The sequence below is a fragment of the Pongo abelii genome, chromosome 16 (assembly GCF_028885655.2).
Source record: "Pongo abelii isolate AG06213 chromosome 16, NHGRI_mPonAbe1-v2.0_pri, whole genome shotgun sequence".
Classification (NCBI taxonomy): Eukaryota; Metazoa; Chordata; class Mammalia; order Primates; family Hominidae; genus Pongo; species Pongo abelii.
In genome coordinates, this window is record NC_072001.2 from 86,168,953 (window position 1) to 86,196,857 (window position 27,905).

At 39.2% G+C, this 27,905-nt stretch overlaps 1 protein-coding gene across 8 annotated transcripts in view; it reads right to left on the minus strand.

Moving 5' to 3' along the window:
* The window catches only part of ADAMTSL3 (ADAMTS like 3), a 388,590-nt gene that overhangs the window by 145,524 nt on the left and 215,161 nt on the right, over window positions 1–27,905 (minus strand). For all 8 annotated transcript variants that reach the window (XR_008513716.2, XM_024232567.3, XM_024232568.3 and 5 more), the window contains 5 exons: window positions 12,801–12,912; window positions 7,763–7,901; window positions 6,630–6,680; window positions 5,120–5,324; window positions 67–214 (listed from right to left, as the gene is read on the minus strand). Coding sequence is in view for 7 of the 8 variants with exons in the window: in XM_024232567.3 (XP_024088335.2) it covers window positions 67–214; window positions 5,120–5,324; window positions 6,630–6,680; window positions 7,763–7,901; window positions 12,801–12,912 (655 nt within the window). In the remaining variant the exon portion in view is untranslated. The remainder of the gene's footprint in view (window positions 1–66; window positions 215–5,119; window positions 5,325–6,629; window positions 6,681–7,762; window positions 7,902–12,800; window positions 12,913–27,905) is intronic.

Consider the following 27,905-nt stretch of genomic DNA (forward strand, 5'->3'; position numbering starts at 1 on the left):
TACAATATTGGAATGGGAGCTGGAAAATACCATTTGATTTGAATTTACAGTGCACCACAGACTTACCTTTTGGTTTATAACACGGGATGGGAATGACACATTCTTCTTTGATGTGTAGCTTCAGTTGTGGATTGCAGCCCCCAACATGCTCTCCACGGTGGTTAATACACAGAACAACCCGGTACCGTAACCCTCGGCCACAAGTCACTGTGCACTTCAAAGAAGAAAAGAGAAGCCAATGCATTTCTTTTAAGAGAACCACAAAGGCATTATTTTATCATATGCAAAGGAGAGCCATTGAACTACATAAATATTAAACACAAAAGACTTTTAGACAAATATTATGTAAGGAAGGGTACAGAGGCTAATTTTCTGTGATGCTTGTATTTCAGGGCCCCTCTTTTGTACAACCTTGTTCCACTTCTCAATTTAAAAAGTATTTAAGGTGAGATCATAGTTCAAGAAAATTAAAAATGCCCTGAAATCTTACTGCTCAAATATCAAAGAAACTTGTTCCGTTTTCTCAAGTTTGATTAAACGTTTACATGACCCTGCCCAAAATAATTTTTGAAGATGAATGAAACCTTTCTGAACTGTCAATAAAAATATAATAAAATTCTAATGAATTATGCCAGAGGATTATTTTTCTAGTCTATAGAAGTCAGTCTTGCAAAACTGCTGTCATATAACGAGGCCACCAAAGAGTATTCAGCCAAATACTATAGAAAAAAATACTATAGATGTATCCCGATACACATATAATTGCCTGCAGTTAAAGTTAATAATAACATTATGATTTTTTTTCCTGAATTTTTGTGAAGTTTGTATTGTCAGCATTTTTTTCTTGGATTATTTGTTTATGATTTGAAAGTTACTCTTGCCTATGAGTGGAATGTTTTCATGTCATATAAAAATCTAGAATAGCTTTTCAAATTTATCTGTTATGATTTGGCTCTGTGTCCCCATCCAAATCTCATCTTGAATTGTAATCCCCATAATCCCCACTTGTCGTGGGAGGGACCTGGTAGAGGGTGATTGGATCATGGGGGCAGTTTTCTCCATGCTGGTCTCATGATAGTGAGTGAGTTCTCATAAGATCTGATGGTTTTATAAAGGGCTCTTCCCTCTTCATGGTTTCTCTGCCTCTCCCGCTGCCTTGTGAAGAAGGTACTTGCTTCTACTTCACCCTCCACCATCATTGTAAGTTTCCTGAGGCCTCCCCAGACATGTGGAACTGTGAGTCAATTAAACCTCTTTCATTTATAAATTAACCAGTCTCTGGTAGTATCTTTATAGCAGTGTGAGAATGGACTAATATAATCTGCATGTTGGGGAGTATATATATGTATGCATTCAAAAAAATTGATAGACTATATTTTTTGAGGACCATATTGGGTTTACAGAAATATTGAACAGACAGTACAGAGAGCCCCAATCTTCCCCTTCACCCCTTTTTCCCCCATGATTTTCCCTATTATTAACATCTTGCCTTAGTGTGGTGCCATTGTTCCAACTGATGAACCCATATTAATACATCATTATTAACATAACTAATACATGGTTTAATATATCATTATTAAATATTATCAAGTCCAGAGTTCACAATGTGGTTGTTGTCAGCTTTCTAAAATTTGTAATTTCTTATCATTTCCTTTTTGATTCTGAATAAACATTCTCTTCAATACTTAATATTTGTGTTTTATATTCTTGTTTTTGAGGAGTCCTCTCCAATCTGTACAAACTTCAGACCCCACTAATTCTGGATCCACCCCAGGAAGGGGCTGAGAGTTCTTGGTTGCCTTTGGTTACCTGCTATGGGACAGGCACCTCCTTCATTTGTTATCTCATGAATCCTCCTGACCCACTTCCAGGTCAGTAGCTTCAGGCTTATTGAACAGATAAGCAAACCACCCACCATCTAAGGATCTTGCTCAAGGTCACACAGTTCCTAACAGGCAGAGTGGAATTTCCTCCCAGAGCCATCTATTGCCAAAGCCATGGCCAAGCTACCGCTTTAAGGAGCTTGAAAATTATTTTCTGACCCCCTAAGCACTTTGTACCTGGGTATTGCTAGGGACAAGTTTCAAAGATATGTTTCAAGGATATGGAGGCTTTTCTCAGTGTACACACATCAGGCAGAATATTGGGAAATCTCTCTAGTTCATGATGCCACTCTTGAAACCACTGAACAAATACTTTAATGAGTTCAGTGAAGCTTGAGATTACCCTGTTTTTGGAAAATTGACTCACCTACCCCCAAATTTATCAATTTGAGATATATATAATATTGAGTGGCTGTTTTAGCCAAGAAAGAAAAAAAATTCACCCAAAGAGAAAGAAAACAGTACAAGATATAACTGTACCACAACTGGTTAATCCAAAGGAGTACCCTCTCCTTTTAAACCACCCTTCTGGGAAGCCGGACACTTCCCCCAATGGCACTGTCAGTGTTTACAACAGTTCCAGAACTCCTCTGTGGAGCTGCATGTGTCCTCGATGATGGAAAATCCTCATCACTGAGAATATATTTAATTTTTGAAAAAAGTGAAAAGTATTATTAAGGGTGAAGTATGGTGAATGAGAAGAGCTAGTTAACATCCTCTATTCTGATAATATACATAATGATAAAGTCATGATATTTATGGGGATGGAGGGTGATATAAAAGCTCTAAAGCCAACATAAAACATATGGCTAGGACTTATGAGAGCTGAAAACAAGCTCTGCAGTTGTAGAAATAATGTTGATTGGGGGCTGAAAAAGTGAAAGTCCCTGATGTCTCGATAACAAATCCTTTTGCAGCTGAGATGATATTCTTTGCTTTCAACAAAATAGAAAGAGGACTTAAATTGCCAGCAGAAAGACCCTTAAAAATAATTTTTGATGCTAGACCATCACATGAATTCTGGCACATAACTCAGGAGTTCAAGGAACACATCGACCTTGCTAAAATAAAATCCTTCCATCCCGGTCTATTGATTTATGTGAACAAGCTTTCCCAGTGTATACATGCAAAGCCAAACAAAACAAAATAAGAAACCAATAGTAAAAATTAACAATAAAATCATTGCTGAACACATGGCTCATTCTGATGATGAATATATGGACTATTTTTTAAGTTCCACTTATCTTCTATCAAGATATATTAGTGCATGTACATGATGAACTAAGTGTGTATTCAAATGAAAATAATTTTATGTGTTATTCTTATTTACCAAACTTTGAAATATATATATGTTATTTTGACTGTGTATTAAAATTAACTCAATTCAGAGGAATATTTTAAATATTTAGGGCCTTATGGCCACAGGAAAGTAAAATAAATTAATTTCAATGATCATATGTATTTTCTTGGAGAGAAGTAGAATAGTGTAATTAAAAAAGACTTTAAAGCATAAAAATGCATTATATTAGAATAAAATTCTGTGGGGAGAGAAGATTGCAAATGTGAGTTCAAAGGGAGAAATATGCACAACATCCAAATTGTTAAAGAAGAGCTCGCCCCTGTATTTTTTAAACGAAAGATGGCAAAGACAGAAATTATCATGGCATTTAAATTCCACTAGACAGATTTTTTTGAATGCTGCAACACTCTTATTTTAAAATGTCAACATTCACAACATGTTGAAATGATATTCTTTGTAATTATTTAAACTTGTGATAGGAAATTTCAGATGTCAACTTAAATATATATGAAGAAATACGTAATTCTCTAATCTTCTTTTTAGGGAGTATGTGACCAAAAATTAATCGGTAACTTCTTCCCTAGCAAGTTTGAATAAAGTTCTTACAGGGTGATGATGTTTAGTCTGGGGATATCAGAAAAAGATTGCTATGGTCTTTACCTGACGTTCACTTGTCCTTCAGGTTCAAGTGCTACCTCTTTTCTGAAGCTTTCCTGACACCTTCAGGTGGAGTGAATCATTCTACCTTGTGCCTCTGAAGTACTGGGCACATGACACTACTCATGCACAATACAATACTGTATCACAACTTTGTTTGCATGCATGTCTGTGCAACTAGATTCTAAGCTTTTGGGTGGTAGGAGCAAGTTGTATATACTTGTTAGCACGGTAGCTGACCCACTGAATAAATACATGAATAGGTATATTAATGCACGTATATGATGAACTAAGTGTGTGGAAATCACTTAAGAAAGCTGGAGAAACTTGAGTCAACTACATCTCACTGTCTAGAAAATTAAAGGATTAAGATTAAATTATTAAATACCAATGTCTGCATTTTTCATCTTTGACTAATCCAGCTGCATTTTATTTGTTCTGGAGGCTTACTCAGTCATCTCTTTAGAAAGTGAAAACTACGCTAATTTGACATGAACCTTGTTATACCTCTGGGGTGTTTTCCTTCTTCTCTTTTCTTTTTTCACACAACTTGACCCCACAGATGATTTCTAAATAGGCTGCCCGCCTCTGGTCTTTCCCAATGTTAGGCTATCTTGCCTCAATTACTTAAAATAAATTATGTCTTCACAAAAATTGTGAAGGTTCTTAGTAGCTACTGGATCAAGGACACACACTTTCATGTCGTGTCAGCATTTCCAATTTAATCTCCCAATTCTTATAACATGGGTCACCTCTTCAAATCTTCAACTTTGAGTCACTTCTTGTCATTACTGCCTTTGCTCAGCCATTTCTGTTTGGCCATCTCCCTAACACTAGCCCTAACCCAGTGATGTTTCTCAGGTTCTTGCTTGCTTACATTCTTCAAAGAATTTAAACAATTTAAATTTTAATTCTTGCTTGTTTAAATTATTCAAAGATGGATTAGGCACCACAAGGGCAACAAATACTTCTTGATTGACTCTGCTTCAACATTTGTTCTTTACAGATTTGTTCTTTACAGTACTTAATATTAATTATGCTGAAAATTGTATGGAAATATTATTGTTAATGTCCTTAATATTAATTATTCTTACTTACCATGATGCTTGTGATCTTTCTTACCTCGTCCTCCAACTGTCTTCCTAAGCTCTTTGGAGTAGGAACCATGCTCTTTACCACTTTTTTTTGTCTCCATGCTGTCTAGCACCACGGTGGGCATATAGAAAATATCCCTTAAAATACGAGAATTAATTAAAAGTGGCATATTCTCAAATCTTACCTGAGACCACTCCATGGCAATCCACTTGGGGCAGTCAAACAGATTACAAGTTTGCATAACCTTGGGTTTTGGTGCGTACATGCACTTCCATTCTTCCACCTGCAATATCTCTCCATGCATGGATTCCTCTACACACACAAAGCTCCGTCTCTGAATCCCTCCTCCACAGGATACGGAACATGCAGTCCAAGGATTATGTTCCCAGCTCAAAAGCAAACAAATAAAATTATATTATTTATTTGTTGTTTGTTTGAAGTTTGCAAAGATGGTGGCAAAAAGTATGGCCTTAAGGTATCAGTTGTGGTTCAGCTGAATGAGCCTGGGACTGGGAGTCATAAGACTTTACACTTTTTTTTTTTTGAGACAGAGTCTCGCTCTGTCACCCAGGCTGAAGTGCAATGGTGCAATCTTGGCTCACTGCAACCTCTGCCTCCCGGGTTCAAGCAATTCTCCTGCCGCAGCCTCCCTAGTAGCTGGGATTACAGGCATGCACCATCACGCCTGGCTAATTTTTGTATTTTTAGTATAGACAGGGTTTCACAATGTTGGCCAGGCTAATCCAGAACTCCTGACCTCGTGATCTGCCTGCCTCGGCATCCCAAAGTGCTGGGATTACAAGCATGAGCCACCGTGCCCAGCTTTTTTAAAATTTTAATTAATTAATTTATTTTTTTAAGATGGAGTCTCTTTCTGTCACCCAGGCTAGAGTGCAGTGGCAAGATCTTGGCTCACTGCAACCTCTGCCTCCTGGGTTCAAGCTATTCTCCTGCTTCAGCCTCCCATGTAGCTGGGATTACAGGCACCTGCCACCACGCCTGGCTAATTTTTGTACGTTTTAGTAGAGATGGGGTTTCACCATGTTGGCCAGGCTGGTCTTGAACTCCTGACCTCAAGTAATCCGCCCGCCTTAACTTCCCAAAGTGCTGGGATTACAGGCATGTGCCACCATGCCCGGCCAAGACTTTATTCTTAACTGCCACACACAAATTCTTGTCACAAGGTACTTAGCTCCTCACATCTGGGGTTTTTGTCAACTGGGAATAATATACCTTCCCTATTTACCCTTCATAAGACCATTGTGAAAATTAAATCAATTAAAACATACAGTGTGGCTACATCTTCAAACTGCCTCTAAACTGTAAAATACTAATGGACAATATTATTAGAGAATCACAGAACCTCAGAGTCAGGAAGGACCATACTACTCATCTTGGTATAAAAGGGGATTAAAATTTCTGATTAATTGCAACACTTGAGCTCCTGCTATAATACTCAGTTGTCCAAGATACGCTTGACAGCTCTAGCGATGGGAAACATCATCTTTTGAGGCAGTCTATTCCACCTAATTCTTAGAAAGATTTTTCCTATTATTGAGTAGAAGTCTGTTTTCCCTTAGCTCTATAAAGTATTTAATATCTAACTCTCGTACATTTTAGGCTACTGCTACAGATGCTACAGTTCCTTGCAAACTACTTAAATTGCAAAAAGGAAAAGGAAACATATAACTCACCGAGGAAGAGGTTGGAAGTGGTCATAGGGCATTATCTCTTTAAATCCATCACTACAAATGAAATCATTGTGAGAATATCACTTCTATAATAAATTAACACATTCATTAATTGATGAATATAATATTTCACATCCCAAGAGACAGAGCTCTTCCAAACTGAAAACTAAAAATATCAAGTGTTATCAACCATTCCCAAAAATTCAGCCACCATCTCTTTAGTTGTCAAGAACATCTACGACACAAATTCCCCAGTTCTATTTGAAAATATAGAAAACTAAACTAGCAGTATATTAATCAAAGGAAAAAAGTACCATGCAATTTCGATAAATTTATTCCTTTTTATAATCATTACTCTCTTAATATATTAGTGATATTAACACACTGTTGTATTTGTAGGATCTTCAGAAAATCACTTTATTTCACAGAATTTGTCCTTTGAAAGGTCTCTATTAATAATTACGTTCAACCAGGCTTACAGGAAATGGGCAGTTTAGTAACAGGAAATGAAATCCACTGAGAACGCTTCCTTTTCCACTTGCACACTTCTTCCTAAGCCAGCTGGCAGATATCTGGAGGATTCTGGGACTTGATATTGTTCTGTTATTTTAAGGTATTGTAGTAAGCCAGGAAACTTCCCCAGGCAATCCAAGTCAGCAGGTACTAAATTATGCAATAGGATAGTTTACACATAGCTTTTTTTGCTTTGGCATTAAAACTTTTTACTTCCTTGCACAATGCATTATTCATACTGAATTTAATATGAATACTTCAAAAGCCAAAACATGATAATGGGTGACCCAGTTTAAAAGCTAAAATGGTGAGTGAAAGATATTTATGATTGGCAGATGGACTAGACATTTTACTTGGATGAAGAGAGCAGGAGATGTTCAAAAAGGTTCATTATAAAAAAACTTAGGAACACATAGCCCACGACAAGAGAAAGCTAGACTTCCATTCCTAATGAATGTGTCCTAATTCCTATGCACCATAGTTACAAATGTGAATGTGGGCACCTGCCCCCAGTAGACAAAGTCAGGAAACGGAAATGTATTGCCCTGCAAAGATTGATCAGTCTCAGTTGAAGCTGATTTGTTTCTTTTTGAAGTAAAAAGGGTGTGGACAATGACACAAACCTTGATGGGCAGGGATCCATGCTGCATTCCTTCAGTTTTGGTTTTGGTTTTACATTTTCAGGGTAGTAGTGACAATAATGGTCAGGAACTACCCTCTTCAAGCGGATATCCACACATTCAGCAGAATTGAGCTGATAACCTAAAGTGTTAGAAAAGGAAAGTCTGAATATTGCATCCGTTTCATTTTTACTTGGCAGAGTTATCACTTGCCACACACTTTTTCCTCTTTAAGAAACTTAACTCAGTGGTTCTCAACCCTGACTCTATAACAGAACCACATGGGAGCTTTTAATATACTCTAATGCCCAGGTTCCTTCATGGTCCAATTAAGTCAGAAGTCCTGTGGCCGGGATCCAGGAAAACAGCACCTTTTAAAAAAGATTCTCAGGTTCTTCTCAGATGACTAAAATGCGTGGCCAAAATTGAGAACCACAATTAGTACCGACTGTGGTATTCTCAGCACTTCGAACTAAAAAATTACAATAGTCTCCTCTTAAGAACTGTTTCCAGCCCAGGTGCAGGTGAGTTATTCATTCTCCTCGGCTCATTGTCTTTTCTCCTCATTGTCACCATGGCACTGTGCAAGGCCCTTCTCTCATTTCTGCATAATCTCTCTTCTTCCCTTATTGACACTCACATTCCAATCCCCGCAACACACCTATTTTGACTTGTTGTTGATATGTCCTTAAATATGCAACTGTCTTATGTAATGTTGTTTTTTTGTGTATCTGTTTTTAACCTAATAAATGATAATGTGTTTTAAATCTTGTTCCGTTTTCCACTTTTTTCATTCAACATCATGTTTTTGAGAACAACCCTTGTGCTGGGTGGTTGCTGGGTTGAATATTTCTTTCATAACATTTTATGATTTGCATACACAGTACCACATTTCACTCCTCTGCTCCCCTGGGATGCCACAGGCACCTGCAATACCAATAAGCTTTCCAAATGGGGAATTAAGCATTGTCTATACAAAAAGGAACAAAATCCATCCCCCTATGTCACTCCCCCGCCCTCGTCTCACAAGCCCTCAAACGGAAGGAATGAAGACTTATTCCTGATTCTATTAAATCTAATTTGTAGAGTTTCTGAGGAAAGTGAACATTGCAAATAGATGAGTGCTATAAATTTAAAAAGCAAGTCACAAAATGATGCTTCTGTTTCCTGAAAGACCTGATTCCAAGTTTCCTGTCACTACATAAGTGTCTTGTTAAGTTAAACTTTTTCAAAAAAAAAGGTAATTTTTCAAAACTAGAATGAGCTCTTTACGAAAGAAAAAATACCCAAAGCCAAGCACTCTGCCTCTGCCAGTTGGTCTAAAGATCTAAAAATACATTTAAAGTCCTGATTGTCAAGAGGAATCTGATTTTATAAACCACTAGACAGCTTTCTACAAGACATGGCTTGGATGTAAGCTGAGTGCAGAAGGACGGACTGGTATGCATTATAAAAAGCAAGGTCGAAACCGCAAGAATGAAAATCCAAATGGAGTCAATAAAATGTTACTTGGGTGCCAATATCTGCCAGAAAGTCAACGATATCAGATGGCAATGGCAATCTAGGTACTTTCTGCAGATTGATCTCAAGTGTCTCACATCGACGATTACAGACGGGACTAGGAAAGTCCATTCAAGTACCCCCGGTACCTTAGAGACCGATGAACTAATTTTCTTAATTATCCAAAAAACTCTGAAATTCCATTCACACACATCACACAGATTTGATTACTAATATAATTAAATTTTGGTAATGCTTTCCTTGTGGGTTTTATGTGTGTGTTTTATTTTCCCCAAAACAAGTACAAAATGAGATTACAGCTCCTTGAGTCAGAAAAAAAAAATCTTTGTTCTAAACAGAAATAGACTTCTAAATGAAAACAGGGCATATACAGGTGTTTATAATTTGGGGAGAGACAATTAATTTTCCTCTTTTGTTTTATCACAGTTTAGAGATAGCAAAAAGCAAAAGAAATCAGGCAGATTGCCTTTCTATATCTTGAACAAATGTACTGAAACTCTGCCAGTGTACAGAAAATGGCAGGCACCCCAAAAGCAGCCTAAAATCTCCCTTCTGCTCTTACATCCACTGCTATCTTTGGAGACAATCTCACTGCTAAGTGCTCATGCACATTTATAGTTCCAGCAGGACTATGTCTTTCCATGGGCACCCAAGTATGAGAAACACCTATTTGCTTCCCAAGAATTTAATCAACTGGACTAAGCTGAATCCCACTATAAAATGTCTCTTCTGGAGTAGAAAGTGTCTTTTATCTTATGGATCCAAATGTGAATGTCTCTCTGAATGACTATGTGTAAGAACAAAGAAATAAAATTAAAAAAAATAGATGTTTGAGCCAGGCATGGTGGCACATGCCTGCACTCCCAGCTACTTGAGAGGCTGGGGTGGGAGGATGGCTTGGGCCCACCAGTTGGAGACCAGCCTGGGCAACATAGTGAGATGCCACCCCTACAAAATATTTTAAAAATTAGCCAGGCATGGTGGCACATGCCTGTAGTTCCAGCTACTTGGGAAGCTGAGGCTGGAGGATCGCTTGAGCCCAGGAGTTTGAGTCTAGCCTGGGCAACTTAGTGAGACCTGCCTCTAAAACAAACAAACAAACAAAAAAGAGAGAGAGATGTTTGTTTTTCTGCAGAGTAAGAGTACCCAAAGAGTCATAAGTGACTCAAAGATGTAAAGGAACCTTTGCCTCATAAAAATGCTTATAACATTCAAGAAAATTTAGGAGGAATTGAAAATAAACTGAATGAATGTCAGAGCTGGTAGAAACTTGAAGATGACTTACTCCACTGGTTTGTTTTCACTATTAATTTTGTGATTGTGCTCTATTTGTGACAAGGGATAGATTTCCACTTATAGCAGTACTATTAAATTCTTTTTGTGAATATGTTTATTTAAGTTGAATAAATGCTCCCTTAAAGAAAAATCCTTTAGTAAATAACAGTGCAGGAATAACACAGATACGGCAAAAATAGTGATGGCAATATGGCTCCAGCTGCGATCCAAAGACACTGGCTTAAAGAGGCGATGGTTCTCAAAGTGGAGTGTGTACCATCATCTCCTGGAGGATGAGCCACACTCTGGGGTTTCTGACTCAGTAGGTCTGTGGTGGGGCCTGAGAATCTACATGTCTAGTTAGTTCCCAGGAGATGCTGATGCTGCAGGTCCAGGAAGCCCACTGTGAGAATCACCTGCTGCAGGATCATCATCACGTGGTCTATTGCCTCAACCCTGGCCCTGGGAGGAACTAGCTGGAGAACTGGGGAGATTCACTTGTACTTTCTTTCTGTGGCACTATTCAGTCTTCTCTTCCATTTCCAGGGACGTAAACTTTTTCTTGGGCCTGGGCTGCCCAGTGCTTCCCATAAAAGTGCCTGCCCTGTTGTTTCAGGGGGAGCCTAAATTCCAGAAGAGAGACATCTGCCTGCATATTCACAGCAAGCTGGCACTGACTGAAGAGCCCTCCTTCATATACCTGTAGTTTAAAGGAGAAAGGCCAGTTTCTGACTCTAAGTAAATTGATACGCCGTAGGCTTCAAGGATTGAAAAGATGTGGAGCTAGCCCGGGCTGGAGAAGGATTTATTCTATCTCTTCAAACAAGACCATACCTGAGTCAGCATACCCTGATCTGGTCCCAGGTGTAGTAGGAGGTTTAGGGGAGGCAAAGGGCAAAGTCATTTAGAGCATGACTCTGATATCAAGCAGACCTGGCATCAGATCCTAGCTGCACAGTTTACTAGCTGAACAACATACTACTGTGTGCTCTTTACACTTTCTAAATGTCAGTTTGTTCATGCATAAGACAGGAATAAAAGAGACCTTCCTTAGGGGTTTCTTGAAGAATAAATGTGATTATGAGCATCTAACCTATGGCTTGACACATGGTAAACACCTAGTACCACTGCCTGGTACTCTAAGGGGAAGCTTCAACTAAATCCCTATTCTAGTAGGTCATGGTTCCTGGGTTGCATGCATTTATTCTTTGATTTAAAAGGTCAGTTCAGAAAAAAAGAATTATTTTGACAGTAGCTCTAGTTGCCTCCTCATTTGCTCCAGAGAGTTACCAGTTCTCCATATCAAATGGACAATTATCTTCCACCGGAGCATGAAAGATGCTGCTTTTGTAGCGTGTGTGTGGAGCTCTGGATTACACTTGTCCCCAAACCTTCCTCAACCGACTATGAAAACCTTGAAAAAGGCCAGGCGCAGTGGCTCACGCCTGTAATCCCAGCACTTTGGGAGGCCAAGGTAGGTAGATCACTTGAGGTTGGGAGTTCGAGACCAGCCTGGCCAACATGGTGAAACCTGTCTTTACTAAAAATACAAAAATTAGCCAGGCATGGTGGCAGACACCTGTAATCCCAGCTACTCAGGAGGCTGAGGCACGAGAATCGCTTAAACCTGGGAGGCGGAGGTTGCAGTGAGCCGAGATTTGGCCACGGCACTCCAGCCTGGGCGACAGAGCAAGACTCTGTCTCAAAAAAAAAAAAAAAAAAAAAGACCTTGAACTAAGCAGACAATAAGCAGGGCTTTCCCCTTAACACTTAGTAGGGACCCTTTCTCTTTTTAATAAGCTTATATAGTCTTGCACCTGAGGACAGAAAAGTTGTAAATCTAACGTTAGAACCAACACACCCATTGACTCAACCAGGCTGGGCAAGTCACTCCATCTTTCTGCTTCTCAGATTTTTCATAGAAAATTAAAAATAATACATACTTTAAGGGCAATCAAGAAGAGAAATGCAGTAACACATGCAAACAAATTTTTTTACAGTTTTTTTTCTTTTTTTTGCTAAAAGTAAAAGGTGTTTTCCAAATTCAGTTTTGCACCTGTCTTCAAGAATAAAGGCAAATGCATCTTCTTCATTAACACGATTGCATTCAGGCTGCTAAGTAAGGTGCTGTGTGATGAGACATCTCTAATCACCACACCAATTTTAAAATCAGCTTCAAAAATGTAAATGTGTAATTTATCTAACTCTGAGCTCTAAATATTCATGAACAAAGTCTGGGCCTCACCTCCTCCACACGTCACAGTGCAGGGAAAGAAGTCAGTTTGTCTCCACTGATGACTGATGGGCTGGTAAAAGAAGAACTGAACCACGCTGTCTTTGGCTGCAGTGTACCTGGTCTGGACAAAGAGAACTGTGAGAACACACGTGCAAACAAGGAGCTAGTGCTTTCCACACCTTTCAGAATAAGATAAATGGTCTTCATGTATGTAGACAACCACCCATCCATCAGAAAAACTACGGGGCAAGAGTCCAATAAGTTTAAGATGTGATGACATTTCATTAAGATTTGTCATAAATGGGGGCTCAGGTGATCTTCTGCAAATCTCCCTGGGGTCATTTTTCCAGATAATTCCATGCCTGTGAATGGATTCACAAAAAATGTAGGTAGACTTTTTTGTTTGTTCATTTCATACTGTTTTTCTTCCTGAAACATTTGATTTTAATTTTCTTGACAACAAAGATTGAGAATTGATTTGGGTTTGCTCACAATATAGCACATAGTGGAGACTCTTACATTTTTAATAATAATATATTTAAGCACATCCTTCTGAAAAATTCTTCTAGAAGCACAACTGCAAGAACTCAACTTAAGTGTACAAATATATGGTGTTTAAACAGTCTAGTATCTAATTAAAAGGAAATGGGGGCCAGGCACGGTGGCTCACACCTGTAATCTCAGCACTTTGGGAGGCCAAGGCAGGTAGATCACTTGAGGTCAGGAGTTCGAGACCAGCCTTGCCAACATGGTGAAACCCCATCTCTATTAAAAATACAAAAATTAGCCCAGCATGGTGCCACATGCCTGTAGTCCCAGCTACTCAGGAGGCTGAGGTGGGAGAATCTCTTGAACCACTGTCTCAAAAAAAAAAAAAAAAAAAAAAAAAGGAAATAGGGCACCAATGAGGTAATATATATGTTAATTAGTTCCATTTAGCCATTCCACAATATATACATATTTCAAAATATCATGTTATACACTATAAATATATACAATTTTTGTCAATTAAAAATGCTAAGAAAAGATTAATGTGGCCAGGCACAGTGGCTCACGCCTATAATCCCAGCACTTTGGGAGGCCGAGGTGGGTAGATCATCTGAGGTCAGGAGTTTGAGACCAGTCTGGCCAACATGGCAAAACCTGGTCTCTACTAAAAAATACAAAAATTAGCTGGGTGTGGTGGCATGTGCCTGTAGTCCCAGCTACTCAGGAGGCAGAAGAATAGCTCGAACCCGGGAGGCGGAGGTTGCAGTGAGCTGAGATTGCACCATTGCACCCCAGCCAGGGCAACAAGAGCGAAACTCCATCTAAAAAAAAAAAAGTAAAAGAAAAAAGAAAAGAAAAAATTAATGTGTTAGAAAAACCAGGTCACGCACCGTGGCTCACACCTGTAATCCTAGCACTCTGGGAGTTCAAGGTAGGAGGATCACTTCAGGCCAGAAGTTTGAAATCAGTCAGGTCAACATAGCGAGATCCTATCTCTCCAGAAGAAAAAGTTTAAAATTAGCCAGGTGTGGTGGCATGCACCTGTAGTCCCAGCTATAGCTGCTGGGGATGCTGAGGCAGGAAGACACCTCGAGTCCAGGAGTTTGAGGCTACAGTGAGCCATGATCACGCCACTGCACTCCAGTCTGGGAAACAAAGCAAGACTCTGTCTCAAAAAAACATGAAAAAGAAAAATCTCTAAAAAAATGCAATTGGAAAAAAAAAACAACAAGAAATAAAATTGGGATAAAACATTTTAACAATAAAAATAAATATGGTAGGCCAGGCGTGGTGGCTGATGCCTGTAATCCCAGCACTTCGGGAAGCTGAGGCAGGCAGGTCCTTTGAGGTCAGGAGCTCGAGACCAGCCTGGCCAATGTGGTGAAACCCTGGCTCCACTAAAATACAAAAATTAGCTGGGTGTGGTGGCACGTGCCTGTAATCCCAGCTACTCAGGAAGCTGAGGCAGGAGAATCACTTGAACCCGGGAGGCGGAGGTTGCAATGAGCCGAGATCACACCATTGCACTCCAGCCTGGGCAACAGAGTGAGACTGCACCTCAAAAAATAAAATAAAATAAATAAAATAAAAGTAGTATTATAGAAGATAATTCATATGAGAAATGCTATATTTAGTGGAAGAAACAGCTTATCAAAATAATACAGTTTAATTTTTAAAGGGAATTTTAATAAAGAATATCAATAAATCTGCTATATTTCTTTAAAAAATAGAGAGACAAATAGAATGATGAAGAGACAATATTTAATGATATAATTGCTTAGAATTTCCTAGATTTTAAGAAAGACAGAAGTCTCTGTTTCAAAATGCTCAGTGAGTTCTAGACATTTTAAAAAATAAAACAAAAAGCATAAGGAAAAATCCTAAAAGTTATCATAAACAAAAATATGATTACCTAGAAAAATGTGAAAAATCAGATTAACATCACATTTCTCACAAGCAATATTGGATTCGAGAAAACAAAGTCAAGTCCTCAGAGTGATGAGGGACAAGAATATTGGATCTAGAATTCTATAACCAAGTTATTAATCAGTAATCAGTTATCAGTTATTCACCTATAATCAAATGGCCAATCATTAATCAATGAAATAAATATATTTTCCGACACAAAATGATTCTGAAACTTTAATACTTAGAGATATTCACTGGAAAAAAAGAAAAAAAAACTACTAAAGAATATAACTAAGAACTAATATAAATACAGAAGTAGTGAGATTCAAGAAGCAATAATGATTAAATAAATCAGTAAAGCTTACGAGAGAATCTAAACAAGGATTGATTTTAAAATAGTGGTTTTATGTATTTAATTACAAAATGACATAAAAATTCCAGACACAAGATGTGTGTGTAGGGAAGGAGAGGCAGGGTTATGGTAACAGAGTGGAGACAGCACAGGTATTACAGAGATAGGATACACTGCTAAGGAGCTTTATTTCTGGCTGTGGCAGGACTGCTTGTTTCTGATGAATCTCCCCAGTGAGAATAAATAAAAATGCTGCCTAAAATTTTCCTTTTTCTTTTTCTTTTTTTTTTTTTTTTTGACAGTCTTGCTCTGTCGCCCAGACTGGAGTGCAGTGGCACGATCTTGGCTCTCTACAAGCTCTGCCTCCCGGGTTCACGCCATTCTCCTGCCTCAGCCTCCCAAGTAGCTGAGACTACAGGTGCCCGCCACCATGCCCAGCTAATTTTTTGTATTTTTTTTAGTAGAGATAGGGTTCCACTATGTTAGCCAGGATGGTCTTGATCTCCTGACCTCATGATCCGCCCGCGTCGGCTTCCCAAAGTGCTGGGATTACAGGCTTGAGCCATTGCGCCTGGCCTTTTTTTTTTTTTTTTTTTTTTTTTTTGAGAGGGAGTCTCGCTCTGTTACTCAGGCTGGAGAACAGTGGCGCGATCTCAGCTCACTGCAACCTTCGCCTCCCAGGTTTAAGGGATTCTCTTGCCTCAGCCTCCTGAGTAGCTGGGATTACAGGCGCACGCTACCATGCCTGGCTAATTTTTGTATTTTTAGTAGAGATGAGTTTCTCCATGTCGGCTAGGCTGGTCTCGAACTCCTGACAGCAGGTGATCCACCTGCCTCAGCCTCCCAAAGTGCTGGGATGACAGGTGTGAGCCACCGCGCCCGGCCCATAAAATATTTTTAGTGTATTTTAGCGCATCAGAAAACTACCATGCTAGTGAGGATTTGCAGGACTAAGATCACAGACACAAAAGAAACTCAGAAATGAGAGCAAATTTGGCGTGACATTTGGCTCTACCTTTTTGCTCAAGGCATTTTCCAGTCTGCAAGTGGTGGCTGAGCAGCTGAGAAACTGGACAGATCTGTCATCAGCCTCACGTAGTGGAAAGCGAACACTAGAGCTCAAGGCCTTCCAAGGTGTCAGGTGTTGGTAAACACCCCAGGTTCCCAACCCAGGACCCTAGAAAGTTCTATCATAGGAATAAAGTAAACTGGAAACACGACAACCTTCAAAGGGAATAAAGCCCTGGTTCAAGTTATTTCAATTCCTTGTTGGATAAAGATCACTGGTTGTTAACCTAGCTGTCTTCTAGAAGCAAAAATAAGACAGCTAAAATAATCCAGTTGGAAGAGTGTTAGACTGAAGATCTAGAAGCAAAAATAATCCGATAATAATTTTTAAAGGGGATTTTAACAGAGTATCAATAAATCTGCTATAATCTCAAATTATCCACAACCTTTTTTCTATAATATACAGCACAAACTTTAAAAGTAACCAAGAATAGAAAAAACAAAATTTAATGACAACCCAAAAAAGCGAAAAAAATAGGCATTATAAACATAATGACAGGAAATCCAGATATTGGTATTAACTGATGAAAATATAAAAACTTAAGTACACCATTACTACCTCCTGCAACCCTGGCCTTGGCTTCAGTCTTGCTTCCCCGCAGGAGGGGCCTAGCAACACCTTATATGATAATAACATAAGTATTGGAACACTTTGCCTCCGGCTCTGTTTTTCAGAGCACTTGGAACGAGATTAAAATGTTCAAGAAATCAAATTATAAGGTGGGGAATTTCACTGGAAACAAGCTATAACTAAAATGGAAATTCTAGGAATAAAAGATGCAATAATTTAAATCAATATCTCAATGGACGAACTTAAAAGTGGATTAAAATAGACTTTGGCAAGTATTTTATAAAGAGCCAGATAGTAAACATTTTAGGTTTTCAGGCTACATGGTTTCTGTTGCAACTATTCAATTCTGCTACTATAGTGCAAAAGTAGCCACTGATAATGTGTAAACAGATAGGGGTGGCTGTTCTGATAAAACTTTATTTACAAAAACAGTGATGGCATGCTGGTCGTAATCTGCTGATCCCTGAATTAGACACACCTGAGCAAAGGATCAGTAAAATGACAGATAGAGAGAAAGCGGAAATTAGACAAATTGGATACAGGTAAAAAGGTATAATTACAGTCCCAGAAATACATAACAAAGAGCTTGGGACAGAAGTTAATGTGAAAACATAATAAATGAGAATCTGTCAAAACTGATGGTGGATCTCAAGCCACAGATTCATGAGACACCTGGACCTCAAGCTGAAGAAAGGCACTAATTACACCATAGTCCAACTGATGAAAACCCAAAACAAAGGGAACACACTTAAAAGCAGATGAAGAAAAAGGACAAATTACTTTCTAAGGAACAAAAAGAAGACTGATAGCTGACTTCTCCACAGAATAAACTGAAGTCAGAAGACAGTGGGGAGACATCCTCAAAGTGCTGAAAGAAACGTTTTATAATAACAGAAGGGTCAATTCACTAGGAAGATGCGACAATTCTAAATGTGAACATACCTAACAACCTAGCCTCAAAATATATAAGGCACAATGCACAGTCACGGGGTAGTTTTAGCACATCCCTCATGATAGAATAAGCAGACAAAAATCAAGAAGGTTATAATTTTGAATAACACAATCACTAAACATGACCTAATTGACATACATAGAACATTGTATCCAACAACAGAAGACTCACATCACATTCTCCCAAACTTTGTTATATTCTGAGCCACAAAGCAAGTTTCACAAATTTTGAAATATTGAAATAATACGGAGTATGTTCTTCGACCACAGTAGAATTAAGCTATAAAAATAAATTTTAAAAAGATTACTGGAAAATTCCCTCATGGTTGGATGTTATACTTCTAAATAATCTACAAGTCAAAGAATATATAATTATGAAACTTACAAAGTAATTTAACTGAGTGATGAAGGAAAACATTTCATATCAAAATTATTAAATTAAATATAAGGCATGCATTGAGAGAAATTTATAGACTTAAATGTATATGTTTTAGGGAGAAAGGATGAAAATTAATGATTTCATAATGCATCTCAAGAAGTTTAGGAAAAAAACAGCCTACGGGATCTGAAGAAGTAAGAGTGGACATAATAAAGATAGGAGCAGACATTAATGATATGGAAAGAAAACTAGAGTAAAACAGTTATGAATCCAAAAGTTGTTTCTGTGAAATGTCTAATAAAATTGATAACCCTCTGATGTGACTGAGCAAGGAGAAAAGAGTAGGCACAAATAGTCAATATCAGGAATGAGAAAGAGGACATACTACAGGTTGTTCAGAAAGTGAAAAAATAATAAGAGGATGCTATGAAAAGTATGCCAATAACTTTTTAAAAGTTAGTTGAAATAGACAAATTCATTGAAACAAAACAGACATAAGAAATAAGAAAATCTAAAGAATCTGTATCTTTCAAAGACATTAAATGCATAATTCTAAATATTTCCTGGTGCACACTGCCAAACATTTAAAGAAAAAAAAAAAGACATCAAACGTTTGCAAACTATTGCAGAGAATAAGAGGAAACACTTCTAAACTTGTTTTATAAAAGCAGAATAAAATGCCAAGATCTGAAAAAGGCATTCCAAGAAAACAAACAAACAAGCAAACCCTTTCCTGCACATAGGTACCAAAACAACAACAAAAACCTTAAGTAAAATAATTTAAAATCACATCCAGTGACATATAAAAGGATACACCTTTTAACAAACGATAAAATAATTAATATTAACAATAAATTCTATTTTTTTTTAAATGGAGTCTCACTCTGTCACCCAGGCTGGAGTACAGTGGCGCAATCTTGGCCCACTGCAACCTCCACCTTTCAGGTTGAAGTGATTCTTCTGCCTCAGCCTCCCAAGTAGCTGGGACTACAGGTGCGTGCCACCACACCCGGCTAATTTTTTGTATTTTAGTACAGACAGAGTTTCACGTGTTAGCCAGACTGGTCTCAATCTCCTGACCTCGTGATCCGCCTGCCTCAGCCTCCGAAAGTGCTGGGATTACAGGGGTGAGCCAACACTCCCGGCAACTAACAATAAATTCTAATCGAAAAGAATAATGACTGAGTTGGTTTATCACAGGAAGATACAGTTGGTTTAACAGCTGAAAAATCAATGTCATTTATTACATTAAAAAGGAAAAAGGAGAAAACCATGTGATCATCTCTAAAGATGCAGAAAATGCATTTGATAAAGCTCTATGCTTGTACATAATGAAGCAAACTAGAAAAAGAAAAAAATTATTTCACCAAATAAAATATCTATATAAAATTTTATAGTAAACATCACATATAATGGTGAATTATAGGGAACTTTGCTCCTGAAGTGAGATGCATAACAAGGGCAGCTGCCATCTTCATTATTTGCAGATGTCACAATTGTGTATGTATACAATCCAAAAGAATTCACAAGCTATTAGTATTAATACATGAATATAGTAAGAATATAATGTCAATACACAAAAATCAATATTTCCACACCCCAGAAACAAATAGAAACTGAAAAAAATACCATTTATAGTAACATCAAAATAACCAACACCTGAAAATAAATTTAATAAAAGATATTAAAGACATAGAATAAAAATTACGAACATTATTGAGAGAAATTTTAAAAGAACTAAAAAATGTATGGATATGCCATATTTATGAATTGAAAGACTTACTATTGGAAAATGTCAATTTTCCTTAAATTGACATACAGATCCAATGCAATTCCAATCAAAATCCAGCAGACTTTTAAAAACAGAGAAGCTGATTTCAATGATATAAAAATGCAGTGTCAAGAAAAGCAAAGATAATCTGCAAGAACAAAGCTGAAACTTACACTTCCAGATATCAAGACTTATTTTAATGCTACAGTAGATATATCACAATGGTATTGGCACAAATAAACAAACAGATCAATGAAACAAAGTAGGGTCCATAAATACATTGTTATTACCAGACTTCAGAGAAATAGGCAATGGATCATTCTTCACCTAATGGCTCTAGGTCAATTAAACAGTCATATAGAAAAAATATTGATTCTATTATACCTGACAATATATACAAAATAATTTCTAGATGGATTACAGCCTTTGGTGTGAAAGGAAAAATATTAAGCCTTCCAAACACAAACATAGAAGAATATCTTAGGGGCTGGGCATGTATTCCCAGGACTTTGGGAGACCAAGGTGGGAGAATCGCTTGAGCTCAGGAGTTTGAGACCAGCCTGGGCAACACAGCTGGATCCTGTTACTACAAAAAAAAATTTTTTTGTTTAATTTGGCGGGGCGCAGTGGCTCACACCTGCAATCTCAGCAGTTTGGGAGGCTGAGGTGGGTGGATCACTTGAGGTCAGGAGTTCAAGACCAGCCTGGCCAATAGGGTGAAACCCTGTCTTTACTAAAAATACAAAAAACTTGCTGGGTGTGGTGACATACACCTGTAATCCCAGTTACCCAGGAGGCTGAGGCAGGAGAATAGCTTGCACCCAGGAGGTGGAGGTTGCGGTGAGGTGAGATCATGCCACTGCACTCCAGTCTGGGTGACAGAGCGAGACTCAAATAAATAAATAGCCAGGCATGGTGGTGTGCACATGTAGTCCCAACTACTTGGAAGGCTGAGGTGAGAGAATCACTTGAGCCCAGGAGGTCAAAGCTGCAGTGAGTCATGATTGTGCCACTGAACCCCAGCCTGGGCAACAGAGCAAGACTGCATTTCAAAACAAAACAAAACAAAAACAAAAAAACCCACAAACAAACAACAAAAAGAATTTCTTCATGATTCTGGATGAGGCAGATTTCTCAACCAGGATACAAACAGCACTAAGTGTAAAGTTAAAGACTGATAAACTACATTACAGTAAAATTGAGAACTTCTGTATAGAGAAACTGATAGCCCTAAATACATTTAATGGAGAAAAAAATGAAAATAGAATGAATTAAGAATTCAGCTCTAGCAGCTGAAAATATAACACCAAAATAAACCTAGACAAAGATAAAAGAAATAAATAAAAATTTATATAAATAGAAATGTAAAAAAAACTCTGAGTTAATGAACAAAACAAAAATCTAGTTGTTAGATGTCTCAGAGACAATGTTTGGATGGTCTGAACAAAACAACAATTACGCAAGGAACAAATAAACGAGTTTAGGAATGAAAGAGACATTGTTATACGTAAAGAGGAGATTGTTTTTAACAATAAGGGAATACCATGATTACATTTGAAGAGCTAAGTTTGAAAAATGAGATGAATTGGATACTTCTCTAGAAAAATGTAAATTTCAAAATTGGCTAAAATAATAAGCCTAAGAGAAACATAAATGGTTTCTAAGTCTTCTCCATTACCACCGAAAGGAAAAATAAGAAAAGAAAAAAAAGAGAGAAAAGGCATTAAGCCAGATGTGTTACAGAAAGAGAAATCCTTAGCGTAGTAGACACATTTCTTTGCCTACCAGCATCCATTTCTCCTTTCCATTCTACAGACACTCAATTTTGTTCATGTGCATTCATTCCTCCCTCCTGTGTCTTACTGTGTCTTACACATACAGCCTGATTGTTCTTTTTTTTTTGGATGGAGTCTCGCTCTGTCACCCGGCCAGAGTGCGGTTGTGCAATCTCGGCTCACTGCAACCTCCGCCTCCCGGGTCCAAGTGATTCTCCTGCCTCAGCCTCCCAAGTAGCTGGGATTACAGGCACCTGCCACCATGCCCAGCTAATTTTTGTATTTTTAGTAGCGATGGGGTTTCACCATGTTGGCCAGGATGGTCTTGAGCTCCTGATCTCGTGATCTGCCTGCCTCAGCCTCCCAAAGTGCTGGGATTACAGGCGTGAGCCACTGCACATCCTGATTGTTCTACGTGAATCACCGTGGTCACATTTACCTTGCTAGTGGCAGGACCCATGAGTGTTCTGCTCAGATACACAACTGCAAAGGGTGTCACTGGCCAACAGCCCCAGTTCTGGGTCAAGCTTCCCATGGGATGCTCCTAGCCAGTGACTAAGCACAGCAAGGGTACTGAAGGCAGAGCCATTCTTGGGAGACACTGGAGTCCTATGATGAATGACATTGGCTCAGGGTTTCCTCTCCAGCTTTGCTGAATTCTCCTAGAACCTACTGCATTTAAGATGCTTGCATCCCACCTTCCTTCCTTCCCTCTCTCCTTCACTCACGGTCAGATTTTCAGTGCAATCTGACGGCTCTCTCAGCATTACCCTGCTTTCTCTCCCTAATTTTTCTCACAGGCATTTCCTGAATAAATTCCTTGCACTTCTCATCCTGCCTTGGCATTTGATTCTTAGAGGACCCAGATGAACACAGCAGTGGATGGTATAGAGTGGGCACGTGACCCAATACTTGTCGATGAGAGGTGGTAAAAGGTCTACTGTGGAGTTTCTGAGGTTTCCTTGCTGAGAAGGTCCACAAGAAAGAAAAAGGCCTACTGGGCTTCCGGAGATCACATCGTCTTGTCCACATATGACACCTGGACCAGTGCCTTTTACTTTCAGTGCAGGGCAAATATACAGCAACTGACTCAAATCCATGCATGATATCCTCAAATGGGCCCTAATTGCTGCCAGTGGGCACACTATCATTCCCCTAGTCCCTCAACACTGTCATTCTTGTCTTGCTGCACGTTCTCGGTGGTGTGGCTGGGACCCCTATCCAATCCTTGGCTGGCTTTAGAGCTCTGCACCTAGGTAGACCATCGGCTTTATTGTTCATGCCAGGATGTCTCTGAGAGTGAAAGGAGGAGCTACTAACAATTAAGCAGGGGTAACAGGCACAAACTGGGCCTTTTCTGAACAAAATAGGACCCACAGTCTCTCTACCTACACCTCTCCGCTAAAGGATCATTTTGCCAGCACCATGTCACCCCCTGGCCAGTCAGGAGTACATTAAATTTTCTAGATGTCTTCCACTACCACTCAGGAACTGAAGGAGACTCCGGGGAGACTCAACCTGTGACTGAACATTTCAGGGCACTAATTCCACCTTCACTCTCATGCGGCTTCTCTGGGTTGCTGCTGATGGAGGTGGAATCCCTGTGAGGCGCTTTTCCTCTGGGAGCTCTGCCTGGGAAGTGAGCAAAAGCTCCTTTTCTGCTTTTGGCTTTCCCTGAAAGCCTCCCTGCCCTGGAGAGCGACCACCATCATGAAACATGGCTCGCTGCCCGCTTTCTTTGTCCTGGCGCCGGAAGAGGAAGAAGGCTTTCCACAACCTGGCTGGACATGCCCTGTGGTGCACATCCTCCTGAGGACACTAGACCGAGGCGCAGCCTTACCGGAGAAAGGAGCATCCTCTCCATGTTATAGAAGATGTGTTATGGGTTAGGACCCCAGGCTTGGCCCTGGAAATGTTATGGGGACTAAATCAATTTGGAAAATCTTCATCTCTCTTCACTAAGGGTGGCTTTCAAAACAAAACACTAAGCTAAAAATAATAATAACCCTACTTTAATAATGAAAAGATGAACATGAATGCTTTCTCCTGCACTCCTGCTAATCACTCACCTGCCATACCACTGCTGTCAAGTCCGCAGGGCGAACAGTTCTGCTGACAAAGGAGATGGTGAAGTACAGAGAATGGCAAAAGAGAAATGCACATTAACATTTGCGAAAGTGTATTACCACTGTTTGATGAGGAAAATGAGTTTTATAATAAAAGTATGTGGCCAGGCATGGTGGCTCACACCTCTAATCCCGGCTCCTTAGGAGGCTGAGGCAGGAGGGCTGCTTGAGCTCAGGAGTTCAAGGCCAGCCTGGGTAACATAGTGAGACTCTGTCTCTACAAAAAAATTGAAAATTAGCTGGCTGTGGGGTTGTGTGCCTGTAGTCCCAGGTAGTTGGGAGGCTGAGGCCAGAGGATTACTTGCAGCCTGTACTTGGCCTGGGTGACAGAGCAAGACCCTATCTCAAAAACAAACAAACAAAAAAACCAATGGTATAAAAATGAATTCAAATTCAACTATTTGACTTGGCCACCTCAAAAGAATTTCCAAAATTTATGAAATAGATTTTTATATAAAACTATTCATAGTATGTCTACATTTATACATATATCTTAGCTGTGAATTCTGGTAATTACTAAAGCAGTATATGCATTGCTTTAACCAAGAAATTTCCCTCAACAGACCACATTACAGTAAAATATGCAATATTCTAAAAGTTTCTGCCTTTGGAATGAATGACAAATGCTTAGGATGAGACAGAATCCCAATGATTGAGAGGCATGAGGAAACAGGTAAATTTTCTTTTCTGCTGGCACTGTTATGGGTTGAATTGTGTGCCCCCAAAACAACATGTTGAAAGCCTAGCCCACAGTATCTCAGAATACTATCTTATTTGGAAATACAGTCTTTGCCAATGTAGTTAAGGTGAGGTAACTGGGAGGACTTAAACCAGTATGAGTGGTGTCCTTATAAAAAGGGGAAATTTGGACTGGCCAGGTGTGGTGGCTCATGCCTGTAACTCCAGCACTTTGGGAGGCAGAGATGGGCGGATAGCTTGAGCCTAGGAGTTCAAGACCAGCCTGGCCAACATGGCGAAACCCCGTCTCTGCTAAAAATACAAAAATTAGCCCAGCGTGGTGGCATGTGCATGTAGTCTCAGCTACTCAGGAGGCTGAGGCAGAAGAGTTGCTTGAACCCGGGAAGCAGAGGTTGCAGTGAGCTGAGATTGTGCCACTGCATTTCAGCCTGGGTGACATAGTAAGTCTCTGTCTCAAATAAAAAAAATAAAAAATAAAAAGGCATGGGAGAAATTGAGAAATTTGGACCCAGAGGGAGACATGCAAAAAGGGAAGATGATGCCCGCAATCTGAGAATTGAGGCGAGAGGCATATGACAGTTTCTCCCTCACAGCCCTCAGAAGAAACTGATCCTGCCAACACCCTGATTTTGGACTTTCGGGCTCCAGAACTGTGGGACAATAAATTCAGTTGTTTAGGCCACTCAATTGTGGTACTCAGTAACAACAGTCTCAGGAAACTAATACAGGCACTGACTCTAAAACTGTGTCTTGCTGAGTTTGAAACACCTGTGAATGTATAAATTTAGCCACCATCTGCACTGCATCGCAAGCCTGCAACATGTTCTTTGAGAGAACGAAGACAGGCAGTTTCAAATCCTCTTGTCCCCACATAAGTTAAATATGCTATCATAACTCCCCAGAAAGAAAAGAGGCTCATGGGTTGACAGCATAAAAGATATCTAGAGCTGAGGAAACTGAAGATAGAGATTGTACAACTGAGGACTAGCAGAAAAGCAATCAGAAAATATTTTCCTGAAGAAACACAAAATATCAGAGTGGAAAAAAAATGAATCCCTAAGAAGACAACTGGCTGAAAAAGGAAGGTTTCAGAGCCCAAAGAAGAGAAACTTTTTTTTCTCCCTGAAGATATATATATATTTTAAAAGATGAGGAAAGCTACCAAAGTTAAAAATTAACCATGGAAAGAGATGTCTTTATCAAAGTCACTTAATTTAATTTTTTTAGATATCCTCATGGGAATATCCTTAAAATTGATATTCACAAACATCCACTCATAGATGCAAATATTCAGTAAATTCTCACTGAATGAATAGTGTCTATCTCGCTGTCAATCAATGAAGCAAATGGTATCAACTACTGTACTTAGCCAAGACTCACTACCGCTTCCTGGTGGCAACATGTGCATATTGAAGAAGCAGAGCCCTAATGCAAAATACCCCTTAGTGCTATGACAAAGGTCATCCATGAAAAACAGGTCATTGAGGGCTGGGCATGGTGGCTCACACCTGTAATCCCAGCAATTTGGGAGGCTGAGGCAAGAGGATTGCTTGAGGCCACGAAGTCAAGACCAGACTGGGCAACATAGTGAGGCCCTGTAGCTACATACAAATAAAAAAAAAAAAACGAAAAAAGGGAAACAGGTTATTGAGGAAAACAAGCATATACAATGAGAAATCCACTGGAAGAAGGAAATGTGCAATTTTCAAGAATGGTCCAACCATGAAAATATAGCTTCTTAAAGAGTAGAAAAAAGAAATTTTTTTCTCATTGGTACAGTGAGATGCTAAGCTGCAAAATCTGAGCAACAATACCTATAAGACAACCTAACATCCCATTGATGTCTACATATTTTACTCTTTATGTAAGAATACAGCAGTGTTCAACAGTACAGTTATCAAAAGCCCATGAAATAAGGTCTACTACATGAACTGTAGCAAAGCGTGTGCCTCCACCTGGCTCAGTGCACCCATGGCTGTGCTAAATTAGCACTGAATATGCAGGGCCGGTAGTCACTGCCTCATCCTCTCTCAGGTGGAAGCCAGGTCTTCCATTTATAGACTAGTTTCTGTTGGTTGACTGGAATGGGAAGAGATACAATGAAACACAGAGACATAGGGCTGACTGTCATCAGTGACCTCACAGGCACTTTTAACCTCCCACTCAAAGTACAGCCATTACTTGATTGTGTGACGGGCCAGGAAGAGATGAATGGAAGCAAAGAGTTCCTTATCTTAGCAACAACACAGGCTGGGAAATACTACAATGTTTGGAACCAAAAAAAAAGGAACTGATGGAAAAGGATACTTCCTAGAAACCCACATTATTTGGACAAGCTCCCAAGTCAGGAAAAAAACAACATCAGAGCCATTCTTACTTCATCATAAGTGTCTCCAATTTTGCCACATTCTCCCCCACTAAGTACACCACATCCATGAGAGACAATTGCTGTAGGTATGAAAATGAGGCTCTATTTATGCATGAGTCAGACAGTTGTATGTAACACCCTCTTCAATAAACATATTTTTCAAAACACCTTTTCAGTCTAGAGAGATCAAAAGCTTTCCAGGAGTTGAAGTCAAAGTCCAGAACTGTTTATTACATCTGAGAGAGCCAGAACTCAGAGACAGGAACATAGAGGACTGAATATGAATGCAGACAGTGTACACCAAACACGCTGTTAAAATGTACTCTATTGGCCGGGTGTGGTGGCTCACGTCTGTAATCCCAGCTCTTTGGGAGACCAAGGCAGGTGGATCATTTGAGATCAGGAGTTCAAGACCAGCCTGACCAACATGGTGAAACCCCATCCCTACTAAAAATAAAAATTAAAAAAAATTAGCCAGGTGTGGTGGTGCACGCCTGTAATCCCAGCTACTCAGGAGGAGGTTGCAGTGAGCCGAGATCATGCCACTGCACTCCATCCTGGGTGACAGAGTGAGACTCCGTCTCACACACACATACACACACACATACATACACACACATTTTTTTAAATATACTCTATTAAGAGGTGAGTACATAA